Source organism: Podarcis erhardii, assembly GCF_964252035.2.
Source record: "Podarcis erhardii genome assembly, chromosome: 1".
Classification (NCBI taxonomy): domain Eukaryota; kingdom Metazoa; phylum Chordata; class Lepidosauria; order Squamata; family Lacertidae; genus Podarcis; species Podarcis erhardii.
In genome coordinates this window covers 36,493,726-36,513,107 of record NC_138497.1, presented here as the reverse complement: position 1 = coordinate 36,513,107, position 19,382 = coordinate 36,493,726, and the positions used below count along the sequence as shown (strand labels likewise).

Below are 19,382 nucleotides of genomic sequence, written 5' to 3'. Positions count from 1 at the left end.
AAAATAAAACAATACAGTATATATAAATATATGAAAAGTATACAAATGTAACACTTACTGTCTTAATAACTGTCTGCCTTGCTTCCAGGTTAGCTGACTATTATGAGGTACTGTAGGAACCTCTGTATCTTTGGTTTCTTCTGAAATGCAAAGTAACACTTTAGTAACACTTTCACTGCAAATCTTGTACAGAATGCGGCACACAGAATAGTACATTTTACTTATTCTATGTCTGTCGATTTTATTTTGATGAAGATTCTGCTCCATTAATGATCTGGTTGAATTTGTGGGGTTTGTTTGTTTTTTTGTCTTTAAGAGCCATTTGGCTGCAAAGTAGAAAATGAAACAGTGACAGAAAAACTAATTCTATTTTTTAGTTGATATGTTTTTTATTGCTTCTGATTGCACATAAAGGTTACATGTTTGAATGCTCCCCAGTTATAAATGCACAGGAAAGCAAGCATATTTGGAAGACTACGCTATAGCTTCTGATATGCATAGACTCCTGCTATGCCAACTTTCCATGTGAACGTTTGTTTATACAGGGGGATGCACTTAAACCCTGAGATAGTAACAGCCAAGGAATTTTTGCTCTTACTCCATACAAGACTCTGCTTTTCAAAAACTAACAAGATACTTTATGGACCTGTTCCTTTTGATCTTCCCCAGTTTTTCCTGAGGACTTTATACTTTTAGCAGAATATCACTGGTGCATTTGCATGCGCACATGCGTACGCACATACATACTCTTTTCTTTGTTTCTCGGAATCTCGTCTTTCCTATTTTTTTCAAATATCTGGATATCATACTATTAGGGCATCTGAAGGAGTGTTTCCACACACCCCATCATTCAGCCCAGGTACTGAGATCTATCTCTGATTTATAATCATACTTATAAATCATACTGAAAATTAATCACAGCATAAAGACAAAGCCATACAAGAAAAACTAGCATAGAAATAAATTCACTTGGATATGTACAAAGATACTGCTTACACAGCTGGGAAGGGATTTCTCTCTATATAAAAAGTGAGCAATAGAAGAATTTAAACTAAATTCAACGGTTGCAAACAGTTTGTTACCTGATTCAAAAGTTGGCATTTTCAAGTCACCTTGGTTCAGTTCTGTGCCATATTTTAGTTTATGATATTTTGCCCTTAAAAAATTAAACAAACATATTGATCAGCAATGAAAATTAATTCCCTCTGTGTTTTCCCACTGCATTGCATTTAAAAGCAATGCTCACAAAGACACATGCAAGGGGAATCCTTGTCCCCTTCTTCTCTCTGCAGCCCCATAAAGCTTCTTCTATAGGTCAGGGAAAATCTTTCGCGAATGGCCTCCACTCTGAGGAGATTCTTTCCAGGGGGCAGAAGGGCAATACAGTATGAGTGCTGCTTCAGATGCAACATACTACAAATTAATATTCCTGTTAACTACATATCCATAGCAGCTATTTCTGGCAGTTGGTGTTCTCTAAAAAATAAGAACCACAAATGTACAACGGAAAAATAGTTTTACCTCATTTCTCTAACTGTAAAACAGACACACGTGACTCTGCATACAGCCTCCAAAATTTTATTTCATGTAATGACCTAGTGAAAAAGGTAGGAGTACCAAAAGAGTCACCCACTTCCTAAAACAAACAGGAAATTGTAATCATTAAATGACTAAGCAGATGTCAGGCACTGAAATGCCAAGGGAAAATCTACTCTCAGTGGCCCATCTAGTCCAACATCCAGTTGTCACAGTGGCCAACCACAGGTGCCTGTGGAAATCTGCAAGCAAGATCTGCGCACAAGAGAACTCTCCACTCCTGCTGTTTCTAGCAACTGGTATTCAGAAGAATACTGCCTCCAGTAGCCATCACGACCAGTAACGCTTGATAGGTCTATCTTCCACCTTCTTCCACTATATGTTATGTAAAGAAGTACTTTCTTTCCTGAATCTATCAACATTCAGTTTCAATGGATATGCACAAGGTTGAGTGGTACAAGAGGAGAGAAAATGTTCTCTATCCACTTTCTCTATGCCTTGTATAATTTTATGAACTTCTATGTCACCTCTTACTCAGGTTTTCTCTAAATTAAAAAGTCCTCCATCCTGCAACCTTTCCTCACAGGGTACCTGCCCTTGATCATTTAGTTTCCTTTTTCTGAACCTTGCAGTTGAGCTACAGCTACCCATCCATTTTGTTTCTATTTTAAATGCTGTGTTTGAGGATGGTTAAGTATATGCTAAACAGGGCATATACTTCCTGCCTTTCATTAAAGAGAGTGGAAGTGTAGAATTCTTAACTGATGGTCTAATCATTTTCTGCTTGCACAACTATACTGCATTGAAGCACTGTAGCCATGAAGGCTTGGCTCTCTTGCATTTTTAAAATTTTCATTTCTATAAACTCCTATTATTCCTGTAAGTCTCAAGCAGGCATGCTTCTTTTACAAGCTTGCAACTTCCCTATTAAGTCAGAAAATGTTACTTTCCCAAATTGTAACAAAATGTCTTTTTCATTTCCTTTAAATTATAACTTTTCAGAGATTTTACTGCTTCTGTTCAGTCATTAGATACTGTTTTGCAACTGTCATGATCATTACTGCAGCAAAATTCTTAAACTGGAAGCATTCACAATAGTGCTGTCATAGGAAAAAGGGAGGCTTTCCACATATCTGAAAAAAATGGAATGTCACATCTGTGGGATTTTAAATACAGTGTCCAAGTATACTCATAATCTGACATTGTTCATCCCATCAGGCTCCTTTATTTATCACATCTGTGACAACACGTTACAGTAAGAATTATTATAAGGGAGAAAAGGCCCATGGATTAATTTCCGTTAATCAAGTCTTGGTAAGTTAAAATACTTTACATTGCATACAAAAACACACACATAAAAGTGGCAGCCAGTGTTGCACAGGCAGATTTTCACTTGCAGAATGGGACTTCCTCTTCTTCCTTTGCTGTACAGCACCCAACATGCCCCCCAAAATGTGATCTGAATGTCAGCAGAAAAGAAGTCCTGTTGTGCAAGCAGAAATCCACTGCACGATTAGGTGGCTATCTCCCTAAGAAAATAGTGCAGAGTGGAATTCAGAAACAATCCCAGTGTCTGCAACAAAAAACTGATGGCAGAAATTGCTGATGTGAGTTTCAATGTTGAACTAAGTTGTCAAAGCACTTCATGTAACAGGAGGGTTTATTTTGGGCAGATCCAACTCAGAAATGAGATTTTGCCATGTAAACATTAAGTGGATTGCTTTTTCCCTTTTTCTTTTAGTCAATATATTTTCTAACCTGCGGCCAATTTCCTTACAGGAATTGTACATTTTAAAATATCGAAAAAAATTCTCAGATTAGAGAAATGGTACACAAACCTTTCTTGTTTTAATGCATATTCTAACATTTTTATTCTTCTTACTAAATCTTTCTTCAAGTTTTCTTGACCTTTTCTTTCACCTTGCAAAAATGCGATCCGAGCCTGAAAACATAAAAGTCAAATTAGAATTTTCAATTCAAGTCTCTTGTTCACATATATCATCACTGAATGTATACTCCTGCCAGAAGTTTTCAAGGCATATATTCTAAGTTTTATTTTTAAAGCTCCTGTAATAAACAAACAAATAAACAATGAGTAAGATCCAATATTAGTCATCCTCAGAACAGACCCACTGAGCTCAATGGACTTAAGTTATATGTGACCTAATAGAAATTCCTGTTTCGTGAAAAAGTAAAATGATTTAATAGTCAATTAGTCTGACCAATTTCAACTGATGTTACTAATTTGCCAGGTGTTGCAGTTTTTAAAAATAATAATAGGATGCCAGTAACAGCACTAAAAATAAACCAAACGATTTTAAACACAAACACACACACTATTTCCAATAAATTCCAGTAAATCAAATTCTACAGTCAACATAAATGTTCTTTCAAAACCCTCTGAGAGATTAACCAGCTTGTCAAAGATTTTGCATTATTAATATAGTTGACAACAGAAGGAACAGGTCTGCAAACTTGACTCACGTATAAAATGTAACAGTAAAATCTGGATCTATTGTGTTTATCCTGCATATGATATCCCTAAACCTGTGCTCTATTCCTCACTTTGAAGTGACAGAAAAAACTCTGGGGTAAAAGAGTTCCCATATACAAATAAATGAAGTGCAGCCTTGTCAAATGCAACATTATATTCTGGCAGAAAACATTATACTCTGACACATAATTAGCATGTCCTTTCCAAACAGGATCATTAGTATCTACTTCTAAAGTTTTATGAAATATTTATGAAATTGGACCATAAAGTATTCATTGGTTTGGATTCAGAGGTGCACAAGAAAAATTCCATTATCGTGGAATTTCCTCACACCTTCAGCCATTGTTGTTGTTGTTGTTGTTGTTGTTGTTGTTATTATTACCATCATCATCCTCATCATCATCACAATACAATAAGATAACAATTACAAAAAAATAAAAACAAGAGAATGAAGTCCTCTCTTAAAGACAATTCTCAGCCCCCACTTCCAACAGAAGGTAGCAGCTCCTCCCAGCTCTCACCTGGCATCTTTCCTTTCTCCTCCTAACCTCTCACCCTGGAAGACCAACATTACCCTGTCTCCCACTCATGAGTACACAAACCCTGGAGCTTAACAAAGGCCCTAAATATATCCACTGAAAAAAGAAAGAAGGCAAAGAATGTGAAAAGAAGAAAAAAGAAAAGGAAAGAAACAAGAAGAGAGGAAAGAGAAAGGGGGGAGCAAAGGAAAATAAAAGGAAAAAGACAAAAGGAAAATAAACATCAGAGAAAAATTTAAATGCAGGAATCACAACTAAAGCATCCGTGACAGATGGCCATCCAACCTCTGCTTAGAAACTTCCAATGAAGGCGAGTCCACCACCTTCTGAGGGAGTCTGTTCCAATGTTGAACAACTCTTACCACCAGAAAGTTCTTCCTAATACAGTGGAACCTCAGTTTTCGAGTGTCTCGGAAGCAGAACGATTCGGAACCCAAACGCTGAAAACCCAGAAGTGAATGCTTCCATTTTCGAACGCGCCTTGGAAGTCGAATGGCTTCCTAGGCACGTTTCTCCATTGAAACTGCCGACCTCCCATTGTGCCTCAGTTGTTGAACGTTTCGGAAGTCGAACGGTCTTCCTTAATGGATTACGTTCGACAACCGAGGTTCCACCGTATTTAGTTGGAATCTCCTTTCTTGTAACTTGAATCCATTCATTCAGGTCCTACCTGAACTGTAGATGAAAATTCTGTGCACCTTTTTAGCAGCCAGGATTTCCTCACAACCCAACAAAATGGCTACAAGCAAAGTAAAAAGGAATTTAATTTCCTAGAACAACAATGTAGCTGGTGGAAGAGTAGTTCAGAGTATTAAACAGAACACCAAAATCGCTTTTTCTTTGGTGGCGACTACAGAGAATGAATAATCCCCCTATGAAGATAAGGCAGGCGCTGATAGCTAAATGGTTCTGCCAATAATTAAAAATATACCTCTTTACCTGAACTCTCCCCAACTGTTAATCCCACTTCCTGGCATTTCTGGTTACTTTGACTGATACATATTTTTATTGAAAAGGTTTTTGTTGTTCTATTTAATTACATCCTGTTTTATTATTCTGTAGACTACTCTGACATTTCTTTGAAATAAAAGGCAGTATACGAATAATTTTAATAAACAAAACACAGTTCCAGAGGTAACAGCTAAGTGCCAGCCAGCTAAATCCACAGGTTCTCCTCCCACCAGAGTGACTACATTAACGACTGAGACACAAGTGGGTTGTGATATATAGCTAAGGAGAAGAAAGAAAAATCTGACAGTCAGCCTACTTTCCTGTCATTGTGCGGAGGAAGAGTGATCAACTGCAATCTGCTCAGGTAAGATGTACATAAAAATGTACACGACACAATCTGAGTTATTAACCTTAGCCTATATTGAGAAATGAGTTTTACTTTCTTACCACTTTCATAGTACATCACAGTTACCATAAAAACTCAATAGTCAAGAATGGCCAGAAAGAAATTAGAAACGCACCAGTGATTTTCCATTATATGGCATGTTATCTTTCTTGGTAGGTAATATTCCAGTCTGATATTAGGCAAATATACATGAAATCGTGTGGGTGCTCTACTTATATTGGAATCATTCAGGATGCTTAAGCTATGTGTATTTAAAATAGTCTAGTTCTACCACTGAACCTGTTGTATATTTCCACCTGCCTATTTCAAAACATAATAAAAAACCCAATGTTAAAAAAAGGATAGTGAAAATAGAGCCATTAAAGTGACTGGTATGTAATTGTACCTGGCCCAGCTACAAAACAATCTTAAATACACTTTGCATGAATCAAGAAAACACTAGAAGGCATCCATCCATAAACATATAGAATTAGTCTGCAAATTCTCTATTTACCTAAAAGTAAATCCCACTGAACTCAACAGGTGATATTCAATGCGGTACAAGCAGAAGTACCAGGACATCATCTTCCTCTATTCCCTCCTGCAGCACCCTCCCAAATCAGCTCCAGATGTTCTTCCTACTCTTCACAGCAGTTTTAGGGGTGGTGCAGGAGGAAGAAGAGGAAAGGGAAGTCCCATTGCACAAGTGTTCTGCTTGCAGATGGACAAAACTGTATGTCACCCACTGGAACTGCCTTCTATCTAAATAGACATATATAGGACATGTTGCTACTAGATTTATTCATATCACTGGTTATTATTTCAGCAAAGTACACCAATATTTTTCTAAAATATAAAAAATGAAGACAGAAATAACTTCTGTAAATTACGAAGAATCACTATGATATTCACAGTTATATGAATGTTCTTAACACAGCTTATAAGCTCCAAAGACTGCAAATTGCCTCCCTTTCTACTTCTGGTGCTGTGGAATACAGTAGAGCCTAGAAACCGTGTTTGATTATCCTTCTTCAATCAAGCCTAAGCCAGGCTGCAGCTGGAGAAAACAGGAGTATCTGGTGACTGTGTTCAATGCCCCTTCTTCAATGGAGCCTGATTCTCTGTTTGTTTCAAAGTATACAACGGCATAACATGGCATTAATAAGTGTGAGCGAGGCTCTCCCCATAATAATTTATCAATCGCAACACCATTCTGAGAATGAGTTGTACAGATACTTGTGGAAAGACTGAACAAATGTTAAATGGTCATAACAAGGAAACAATGTCAATCATATGAAAGCCATGGCAGTGTCCATGCTTAAACAAAAATTATTAAAGTGTATTTTTTCCATCAGTGGGATAATGGTGATTTCCTCCAAGAAGAAACTGATTAGGATGGTGTTAGGGGGAAAGCTGGAACCAGAGAATAAAGACCACAAGATCTCTAGAAATTACAATATCCAGGAAAGAGTGAGCCAATCCTAGACCTTCCTTTCTCTAACGTTTTCTTTGTAAGAGTGCTTGGAAACTACAATCAGTCCAGAATGGTATAACCAAGCTGTTGACAAGGGCAGCTGATAGAAAGCATAGAGGCTCTGGGCTGAATTCAACGTGCTGGTCTTAACTCCTTGTTTGGAACAGTGATATCTGAAGGACCACCATCTCTGATAAGAAGCTCCTTACCTACTGAAATCATTAGTATAGACCCTACTGTGCATCACAGCATCACAGAAATGTGCCTTCTGGAGACCATGCTGAGAGTCTTTTTAGTATGTAAGACTTGGCTCTAGAACTCCCTCTCCGAAGTAGGCTCATTTTGCCCCCTTAGGAAACAATTTTCCATAAGATGGTCAAAAATGTTCCTTTAGGGGAAGGTTTCTGGGCCAAAAATGGTTACTCACTTTCTTATTTATTTATTTATTTAAATAGTGGTGGTTATATTTTGTTGGTTACATGTAATATCAATAATATATCAATCAATATTATAAGGATATTACATGTATCATTAAGACTGTATTGCTTTGGATGATCTCAACCCAAGGTTTTCCCTGTAAAATTGGAGCTCCGATGCTTACTACAAGCATTCTTCTAAATGCAGCTTGCTTATAAAGTTGATAAAACTATGAATCTGAATGATGAGAGCAAGATCACAAGTTGGATTTATTCAAGGATTATTTGGAAGTGCTGTTTAAGTAAGCAAAAGTGCATTCACACATCCCTTTATGCTTGAAAAGAATGCACGATCAGCTTCTGGACTGCCTATATCACTATCATACACATGGGTTCTACACACTAAGTCGTAACCCTCCCCAACAAATTTGATATGATACCCCTTGCTACTTTCTTATATCTCTCACAAATTTAGTTTTCCATCATGCATTATGTAAATGTATCAGCTTCATATGTGTTAATTATAACTGAAAGCGAAATGTTAAAAACAGCAGCAGAGATGACAGAAAAAAGAACAATACAGATATTGTGTGAAGGCTGACAGTAGAACAGCTAATGTCAGTTTCTTATGCAACAGGGGACTTTCCTACGGAGAACTGCACAGAACTGTTTTTCTCACATAAAGTAGTCCAGGAGGGCAAACAGCTTGTACAAGAGAGTTCAAATAGAAACACCTGTTTTATATGGAAGACAATGTTAAGTATTCAGAGAAAAATCACTACACACGATCCGATGCAAAATCAAGTTGGTCCGCATTTCAAATGCTCCCAAAGTGGCTTTCTTCTGTTACTGTTTTTAATAGTTATTTATTGTAAATCACTTTGAGGAAGGCATGTGATTATTTTGAAGTAGTGTTCCTGCTACAAATTCAGCAAGTTTTAACTGAGTGAGTGTGAAGATGCATTGCAAATTTTTCATCTCAAAAGGAGCTGAGTGAATCAACAGGATAAACAGACACTCCTTCCCTTTTGAAAACCACTTGTTCATTTGTGGGTTTTTTTCTGTACCGGAATCTAAATAATATTGAAAGCTTGTTTCTGAAACTCATTTACTTCAAGGGTATAAGTCTATTCCAACAAAAAATTGTTACAGTGGTGCCCCGCAAGACGAATGCCTCGCAAGACGAAAAACTCGCTAGACGAAAGAGTTTTCCGTTTTTTGAGGTGCTTCGCAAGACGAATTTCCCTATGGGCTTGCTTCGCAAGACGAAATGTCTTGCGAGTTCTTGCGAGTTTGTTTCCTTTTTCTTAAAGCCGCTAAGCCGTTAATAGCCGCTAAGCCGCTAATAGCCGTGCTTCGCAAGATGAAAAAACCGCAAGACGAAGAGACTCGCGGAACGGATTAATTTCGTCTTGCGAGGCACCACTGTATACTGTTATACAGTGGTACCTCTGGTTGCGAACGGGATCCGTTCCGGAGGCCCGTCCGCAACATGAAAAGAGCGCAACCCGCAGCGGTGCGTCTGCGAACGCGCGGGTTGCGATTCACCACTTCTGCGCATGCATGAGCGGCGAAACCCTGAAGTAACCCTTCCCGGTACTTCTGGGTCACCGCAGGACGTAACCTGAAAGAACATAACATTAAGCGGACGTAACATGAGGTATGACTGTACTCTGTAATAAATTTATTTTGTCATTCGCACACCATGACCACCTATGGCACATCAATGAAAGGAAGAGACTAGAAACATGCCACAGGAGAAAGGAGCATGAGAACGCCAGCTACATTAGTCATCCTAATCAGAGCAAAAACTGTGTCTCTAATATGAGCGGCACAAAGTGCATCTGTAATGCTGCATTTTATTTATTATTTCACTATTCTTATAGCTACTTATACTACAAATACAACATAGTTTTCTGGGAAGTTGACAGAAACAAAACATATACCAATACTGTTCAAACTGTTACAGAGCAGAAATGCCAAAAACTTTTTTTAAAAAAAGAAGGCTAATCTAAAACTAGCCTGACTACAGCATCTAAAAAAAATGAAAGCAATATAAAATCATCAACAGAAAGAGGGGAATGGTGCAAAGATCTAGCACACCAGAAAAATGTACCCACTATGATTAAAACTGAAATTAAAAGTCCTGGGAGGGGAAAAAAGGTATTCACATGATTCCAGGAAAACCACAATCCAGGCAAGGCTTTCTGGAAAGATCATTCCATAAACTGAGCGCCACCACTGAAAAGGCCCTCTCCCTAGTAACCACATTGTTCACTTCATTAAGCAGATGATCCCGAAGAAGAGCAGCTGATAATGATCCCAATGGAAACTGCCTGGAAGAGAGAGCAAGTGACCATGTCCCAATAAATAGCCTGGCTGCTGTATTATGTCTGTGGTCTCAAGAACGTTTTCAAAGGCAGTCCCAAATACAACACATTGCAGTTTAAGTCTTAGTTTAGTTCAGTCCATTACCGAGTTTAAGCACTTGCTCAGAACACTCACTGCTTCACTTGGATTAAATGAAAAGGAGATATAAAGCTGGGTGCCAGCCACATATTGGTAACACCTCAGCACACCCACAGTGGTTTCTAGTGATAGAAATTCCCCAGGCGCCAGGAGAGTTCTGCTACTGGCACGGGTCCAATTGCAACCACTGGAAATCTGTGGGTGCCAAGTTGGCGACTGACATCTCTATCTGGCTGGCCCCTACTGCTTTCTTAAGCAGGCAAGCAGAAAAGCTTATTTACTGCATTTATATCCCACCTTTTTCTCCAAGAAGTACATGGCTCACCCTCCTCCTCAGTTAATCTCTACAATGACCCTGTGAGGTAGGCTAAAAGGCTGTGAATAGTCCACGGTCACCCAGTGAGCTTCATGACTGAGGGGGTTTTGAACCCTAATGATGATGATGATGATGATGATGATTTTATTATTATTATTATTATTATTATTATTATTATTATTATTCCCTGTCCATCTGGCTGGTTTCCCCAACCACTCTGGACAGCTAACAACATATCAAAAACATAATAAAAACATCAAGCATTAAAAACCTCCTGATACAAGGCTGCCTTCAGATGTCTTCTAAAAGTTGTGTAATTCTTTATCTCCTTGACATCTGAAGGGAGGGAGTTCTACAGGGAGGGCACCACTACCAAGAAGGCCCAGGTCCTAGTCCAAGACTCAAACCACTACACCACACTGGCTTCCTACAGTTCTTCTGCTATGGGGCACTATATAAATTAAGTAGGTAAATAACTATGAGGAAAGCAAAGTGATATATTTCCCTTGATACTCAAATTCGTTTTATTCTGGATTGTTTTACAGTATCTGATGTTTTAATGTGCTGTAGAAGACTTTTTAATTTTTTCTTTAAAATCTAAAGTGGTATAGAAATGAAATTAATAACAATAAATCTCACCACAAAAAGGCACCTAGACATTTCGTTGTGATGACTGTAACCTAGGTTTAAGATGTCATTTGGCGATTAACGTATATGTCTGAGTTTCTAAGACTGGTTTCATGTAGTTGTTGAATAGCGTGGGAGATAAAACAAAGCCATATGAAAGCCCACAGCATAACTGTCAAGAGGCGGAACAATAATTCCTGGGTACCATCTTCTAGATCATCTAGAACATCTAGATAGCAATAAAACCACCACAACACTGTACCTCCAACCCCTACTTTCCAAAGGGAATTTTATTCAGCAAGCTTCTAGTTGTGACCAGCACCAATAATTCAGAGAAAGTGTGAAAGACCAAGACATGTGGATTTAAAACAAAACCAAACTCAATTCCAGTTGCGTCACAGTCTCAGTATTAACACTGAAATCACAAGGTACCCCCTTTTTTTAAAAAAAGGGCTCTGAATATGCTTTGTGAATGAGATACTATTCTTAAGCTTTACACCTGTTCTAGTAAACACCCTTCAAAAATTAAGTAATTCATAGACAATGTATCATGTTCTTGTTACCATGATTAAATCATTAAGTTGTTAGTTAGGGCAACACCCCCACCTCCCCTGGAGCTACTTAAGACCTGTGGGAAGGCAGAAGTGCAGAAATCAGGACAAGGGAGACAGTCATATCAGCTCCTTAAATTGGCTCCTGGATTTTTTTTAGCATGTTTATTCCAATATTATAAATTGTAAAACACTTTGTTGCCTTGTTTTGATATTATATTCAAGATGCAGCATCAGAAATGCTTTGTACAAAAATGTTGCTGATTTCCAATTCATATAAAAATGCCACGTCAAACATATCCAAGAAGTACAATCATCCTCTTTGCAGGTTCTATCATCTTTGTGGCTCAGTCATCTTGGACTCAACCAGTATATTACCCTGAGAAGGGCTGTAGTCAGGATGTGGAGAAGGGGATTTCACTTTCTTCTCATGCTGCAACCCATCAACTCATCTATATTCCTTTCAGATTGAACTAAGATAGTAAGGGTCTCACCACAAAAACTGAATAGTGAAGAGAGTATGCAGTTTCACCCAACTCCCTTCTCAAGAAATACCAGTTTCCACAATTAACCATTTATAACCAATCTAGTTATGTTTATTACTGTCATTCATGATATTGATGTCCCCAAAATATATTAATGCTTATTTGAATAACAGCCATTCCGCTTAATTACGGCTAAGACCAAGGAATTGGTGGTGGATTACAGGAAAAAAAAGGCGGACATTCAGCCCTTGTATATCAACGGGGAACGGGTGGAGAGGGTGGCGGAATTCAGGTTTTTGGGAGTGACTATCGATCAGGGCATGACTTGGAGCGCAAATACCACTGCTCTGGTGAAGAAGGCCCAGCAGAGAATTTATTTCCTCAGACTTTTAAAGAAGAACAATCTGAGTGAGAGACTGCTGGTGTCCTTCTACCGAGGCTCCATAGAGAGCATTCTCACATACTGTATTTGTGCCTGGTTCTCCAGCTGTACAGCTAGGAAGAGGAAGGTGCTCCAGAAGGTCATAACCACAGCCCAAAGGATTATTGGTCATCCCCTCCCATCTTTGGAAGAACTGTACGGTTCCCGTTGTCTTAGGAAAGCAAACAATATCCTGCAGGATGCATCTCACCCGGGACACAGTCTGTTTGTACTACTGCCTTCTGGCAGGAGATACAGAAACATCAAGTCAAGGACAAATAGACTGAAAAATAGTTTCTATCCAAGAGCTGTGGCCTTCTTAAATGCAGTAACTCGATAGTGTGACCTGGGAGTTTGATGGGTGTGGGTGTGGGTGTGGCTGGAATGTGGTTTGTTTGGTTGTTGTTGTTGTTTTGCTTTTGTTGTTTTTAAGGGATGGCATCCAATTTCGTTGCACTTGTGCAATGTTGCACTTGTGTAATGACAATAAAGAATCTATCTATCTATCTATCTATCTATCTATCTATCTATCTAATTGAAAGCCACCTCAAAATCCATTAACTGCAACGATGTTGGGATTACACTTCGTTGAGATAAATATTTAAAACACATCTAATATCGCCAATTGTCTTTTTAAAACCGTATTGATCCTTCTCCACATAGAACATATTTAACCTTTAGCCAAGAATATCATTTAACTAGTATATCATATTACTTATAAACTCAGCATTAAAACTATAGGAAACTAATGAATTGCTTTATTTTAAATACTGTATAGTTTTAATGCTTCCCTCACTGTAACTGGCTGTCCTGGTCTGCTTTTCTATCATTAATGGGGGTTTGCTGGACAGTTCTGAATCTCATTTTTATCAAGTTTTTCAGCCACATTACTATAGCAATCATAAAACCCCTGTACAATCTCCAGTAGTTTTGTATATATTTATTTTTGTATATATTCTGTTGACCCAGTGGATGCTTTTCCACATTTCCTTATGATCAAGGAAGCAGTTTGCCTAGCTTGTTTCCAAACTCAATTACTGTCACTATGGCATAACTGGCAGTTTTGGCTGTACTGCAAACACTTGCAGTAATAATTAACCTGCAGCCCCTACTCTGCTTATACGGTTTTCCCCATTTATCTGTTCTTTCAATATTGTTTCCAGTCATTTAAGTTGACCTCAACAGATTGGACAACTGGGCCTAAACTAAAAAATGTATTTCAATAGGAAAAAATGTAAGATTCAACACTTAGGCAGGAAGAACTTGCTACTCAAACATAAGATGGGGGAAACTTGGCTTGCTAGTAGTACATGTCAAAAGGGTCTAGAGGTCTTAGTAGACCACAAGCCTAGCATGAGTCAACAGTGTGATGCAGCAGAAAAAAAAGTAATGTTATTCTAGGCTGCATCAACAAAAGTATAGTGTCCAGGTCAATGGAATTAATAGCACTGCTCTATTCTGCCTTCGTCAGACCACACCTGGAATACTGTGTCCAGTTCTGGGCACAACAATTTAAGAAGGATATTGACAAATTGGAATGTGTGCAGACGAGAGTGACCAAAATCATCAAGGATCTGGAAACCTAGCCTTATGAGGAACAGTTGAGGAAGGTGGGTGTGTTTAGCCTGCACAAGAGACTGAGAGGAGATATGATAGCCATCTTCAAATATCTCAAGGGCTGCCACATGGAAGATGGAACAAGCCTGTTTTCTCCTGCTCCAGAGGGTAGGACCTGAAGCAATGGATTCAAGTTACAAGAAAGCAGATTCCTACTAAACATCAGAAGAACCTTCTGAAAGTAACAGCTGTTCAACAGTGGTGGGCTCTCAATCATTGGAGGTTTTTAAGCAGAAGTTGGATGGCCATCTGTCATGGGTGCTTTAGTTGAGATTCTTGCACTGGAGGGTGTTGGACTAGATGACCCTTGAAGTCTCTTCCAATTCTAATTCTATTGTTTTCTTATTTCTTCCTTTCTTTTTAATAAAATCACTATGTTACAACCTTAAATTTGTCAAGAAAAATTAGCTGCCTGAACATTAGTTGTGACAAAAAAAGTTCTGCTTTGCTTTTTGCACCAACACATCTTTTGTAGCAGGAATACAGAGCAAATAACTGGACCAAACTCTACCTACTTTTTATCCTGCGTTATATTCTGAAAGGCAAAAACATTTCGGAATTCCAGGTTTCCTAGTTCTTCAATTCATTTGCCTTTACAGTGGTACCTCTGGTTACAGACGCTTCAGGTTACAGACTCCGCTAACCCAGAAATAGTACCTCAGGTTAAGAACTTTGCTTCAGGATGAGAACAGAAATTGCACGGTGGCAGCGCGGCGGCAGCAGGAGGCCCCATTAACTGGTGCTTCAGGTTAAGAACAGTTTCAGGTTAAGAACAGACCTCCAGAACGAATTAAGTTCTTAACCCGAGGTACCACTGTATTTTCAAACTTGAAGAGGTATAAATTATGGATAAGATAAGAATATAAGAACCATCTGCTAGATCAGGCCAATGGCCTACCTAGTTCAGCATCCTGTTCTCACAGTGGCCAACCAGATGCCTGTGGGAATCCTGCAAACAGGACATGAACTTAACAGCACTCTGTCTACCTGATTCCCAGCAATTGGTATTCAGAGGCATACTGACTCTGATTATGGAGGTAGAGTAGCGCCATTGATAGCCTTATCCTCCATTAATTTGTCCAATCCTCTTTTAAATCTATTTAAGTTGGTGGTCATCACTGCCTCCTATGGGAACAAGTTCCATAGTTTTAAGTACATGTTGCATGAAGAAATGCTTTCTTTTATCAGTCTTCCAGCATCCAACTTCACTGGATAGCTACAAGTTCTAGTGTTAGGGGAGAGGGAGAAAAACTTTACTCTAGCCACTTTGTCCATGCCATGCTTCATTTTATTCTTTTGTCATACTTCTCCATGCCGTGCTTTATTTTATCTAACTTCTACCATATCACCTCTTTCAAATCTCAGTTTCTAACACTGATAGCAGGGGCAGAAAACTCCAGCTCAAGGGCATAAGAAGGCCCAATATGGGTCCCAGTTTGGTCTGCAGAACTGCTTCCCACGAACCACGGCCACCTACCGTTGTTATAATGTGTGGGCATAAATGAAGCACCAGGACAGGGGGCGGCAAGATTTACCTTGCCTGGGCTGGTTCACTCCAGTGGAGATCCCTCTGTGGGCTGGATTGCATGTGTGCCTGAGTGCACACGCCTGCGATTTCTGGCGTCTGCTAAGACGGGATTTCCGGCGCCACGGAAGCGAGTCCCCACACCGCACCAGTTTAGCACAGCACGTGGGGACTCGCTGAGCAGGCGGCTCGTGGGCCAGGTAAACGACCCCAGTGGGTCGCTTGTGGCCCATGGGCCTTAGGTTGCCTACCCCTGCGCTAGGAGTTTAAATTTCGGCTAAGAACTCCTTAATGCAGCTGAGTGTTTTGTAGCCAAATAGTTTCCTTTGCAGAGGGGGAAAATTTCTGATTAAAAAGTGAGCACTTTCTCCAAAGCCCACCCCTTGTAAGGCATGATCCCAGCACTAACAGCTGATTGGCACTTAAACTGCATCTTCAAAAGAATTTGCTATAACCACCAATCAGCTGCTCAGCAGTTACAGTGACCTCCATCAAACCTCGACAGGTGTCAATCAAATGACATCATTATAACAGTAGAGGGTTGACAAGTGAGTGGTCCTGCACATTTGTCAATGTTGGTAAGTGGGACTGTGGGCGAGTTTTGAAGCTGACCTACTAGCCAAACTCAGTTCTCCATCCCAGTACTACAGTTTACATAGAGGGGATCTCCAATTTTCATGGATTATCCTCTCAAGACACAGCCTCTTAACTTGTCATTCCATCCTGTTTAGAATCACTTGGAGATTTTTATTGGTCCTTCTTTGAGAGAAAGAAAAAGCCAGTAATGTATATAAAAACTAATCTAGGAAACTGCAACAAACTAAGGGAACAAGAATTAATGCAAAATCTGCAAGATACGTGACAGAAATCCTGAAGTGAGGCTCTCTGTATGTCATTGGACTCTACCTTCTATTATCCCTGACCATTCCCCATGCTAGCTGATGAGAGTTAAAGTCCAACAACCTCTTGAGGACATCATACTGGCTAATCTTGCCCTGGAGTGACCTATCAAACTTTCAAAGGACTAACACATGTCTACTAAGAAGTAAGTCTCATTTAGTTCAATGGGATTTAGTCCCAGATAACTGGATACAGGGATGCAAATCATCTAATACTGTATTAAATGGTCTTCAATGCCACAAAAGACACAAAGCTTCACCTAATATCTTTCCTATTACAATCACCATTTCTCCATGTCCTAGAACCATTACCAGATTGTAAAATTCTCAATAATAAGAAAGGTTTGAGCCACACTGCTAGCAGATAAAGCATCTAACTGAAGATAAAGACTTATAATCAGCCCAAGCTGGGTCCTATATGTCATAAACATATATGATCGTGAATTTGGCTTGCTTAGCTAGTCTCATGAATAAACATGACTTCTCTTTCAATATGATATACGTGATCCCTCAAAGCAGCAACAGCAACAGCAAAAACAAAAGTAATTCTATTAAATAATAGGGTTGCCAAAATATAGTTGTCACTTGTCATGACACCCAACATCTAGCAGGCATTTTAGTCTTGATTACATTATTACTGTTTGTTCTCCTTTACAGTATCTCTTTCGCTTTGCAGTGCATTATAAAATTCAGTGTTTGCCTCACAAGAACCCCTTAAGATGGAATGCTGTCCCCTCACCCAACAGGAAACTGCAGGTGAGAAATTGCACAGCTGTGCACAAGTCAGTACTTGTCTTCTGACAGACCTAGGGCTTCCAGATCCAAATCTAACTACACTGAAAATCAACCATATTAATCAGGAAAAGCATACCTTCGCTTTTACATGCCTCACACTGCTCCTTACATTAGCTATATAGGGACACACATCACAGGATACAGTACAACTGCAGGCCTATTTTGTATTCCTTTTTTTAAAAAAAACCTTTTAGAATGTAGCTAAACCTCAGATGCGCACAACTGAAGACTTTAATTATAGAGGCACATGTACCTTCACACCTAGGCACCCAATTTTAATGGTCATTCACATACACAAAACCAGATTAACTACCCAGCAATGCATGCTAAGTAGGGAGTCCTGGCCACTCCTGGATCCCTGACTCATGTGCCTATGTCATACTTGGTTTTGGCAAACACCTTACACCTTAATGTATTTTGCTGATATAACCCTAGATTACAAATGGATGAAGAATAAGCAGCAGCAGCCTGAAACGGTCGATCCGTCAAATTTATCCATTTCTCTCTGGTCACGTCTCCCACTTTCCGTTTCATTTTTATTTATTTTTAGGGGTAGTGTCACCCATGTGGGTGCTGAACAGAGATTGAAGGGGGAACACGCCTCCTATTCCTAGAAAGAAGGCGGGGTCCCTCGCCAAGAAGGAAGTGCGCGGCTTTGTATTCCCAAGGTAACAGCTGGAAATAAATAAGGTCGGGGGCTAAGAGCAGGTTGAGATCGCCGTGTCCTTATAAAGATGATGCGACTCGCCCTCCCGGTAGGCCGGAGAAGCCTCCCAAATGTCCGGAGGGCTCCGGCAGCAGCCGCCGCAGCGAGCGGGAAAGTCGCCGTTGCCCCCCCCCCTCGCCCGCCCTCGAGCCCCAGCTAACTGTCAGGGCGTGCGGGCACTGCGGAGTCGGTGCTTTAAAATCCGGGGCCGGGGGGAGACGGCAGCCCTCCCCTGCCTAGCCTGACAGGCCCAGGCGGGCGCCATGCTAGAAACCAAAATGGCTGCCCCGGGGAAGGCTGCCCAACCCGAGGAGCCGCGAGCGGGGGAACGTGCCGAGTGACGCCCGCCGCGCCGGACAGGTAACTTTCTCCTCCCCCGCCGCCGCCGCCGCCGCGTCGTCGTCCGCCCCGCACCCACCTCCCCTCCCTCCTCAGCCACGCCGCCGCAGCTCCCTTCCTTCCTTCCCGGTTACGGACAGACCCTCCTCTCCTCAAGCCAGCCGTTCTCTCTCATTGTGCTTGTGTGCGTCCCCTCCGCCTCACCTGGAGCTCGGCCCTTTCCACCTCCCAGTGCGCGCGCTCCATCTCGAAGCGGGCCCATTCGTGCTGGATGTAGTGCAGGATCCCCGGGATGGTGTAGTGTTGAGGCCGGGACAGCTCCGAGCCGCCGCCGCCGCCGCCGCCGGGGCCCACCGCTTCCGGAGCCGCCGCTGCCGCCGGGCCTTGGGGTTGCTGCTGTGGCGGCAGGTTGCCTCCGCCGCCGGGCCCCGCGCAGCCTTGGCCGAGCAGCTGGGAGTTCGCGGTTCCTCCGGCGGGCGGCAGCGGCCCTTGCTGCTGCTGCTGCGGCCTCGGGCTGGGCCCTGCCATGATCCCGCCGCCGGCTCCGGGATGTTCGTCCATTGTCTGTGGGGAGTCCTTCCCCCGCCTCCTCTTGCTGCTGCCGCTGCTGCTGCTCCTCCCGCCTGGTGTCCCGAGCGCTGCTTGTGGGGAGGGACCGGCCCGGGGGTGTCAAGGCCACGCGGAGCAGGAGCCGGGTGTCAGAGCAGCGCCGAGCTCCAGCCGCCGCCGCCGCCGCCGCTGCTGCTCCTGCCGCCGCCGCCGGCCGCCATTACAGCCTCAGCTCCATCATCAGCCGGACAGATTCACTCAGCAGCTCGGCTCACCCACCCACGGGGT

The 19,382-nt window shown here is 41.2% G+C and overlaps 1 protein-coding gene across 4 annotated transcripts in view; it reads right to left on the bottom strand.

Annotated features, from left to right (window-relative positions):
• The window catches only part of STRN3 (striatin 3), a 45,099-nt gene extending 25,744 nt beyond the window's left edge, over positions 1-19,355 (bottom strand). For all 4 annotated transcript variants that reach the window (XM_081860012.1, XM_081860014.1, XM_081860013.1 and 1 more), the window contains exons 1-4: positions 18,750-19,355; positions 3,375-3,478; positions 1,083-1,156; positions 59-140 (exon numbers count right to left, since the gene is read on the bottom strand). In XM_081860012.1, coding sequence (XP_081716138.1) covers positions 59-140; positions 1,083-1,156; positions 3,375-3,478; positions 18,750-19,106 — 617 coding nt within the window. In that variant the 5' untranslated portion in view covers positions 19,107-19,355. The remainder of the gene's footprint in view (positions 1-58; positions 141-1,082; positions 1,157-3,374; positions 3,479-18,749) is intronic.
• Positions 19,356-19,382: the final 27 nt, after the last annotated feature.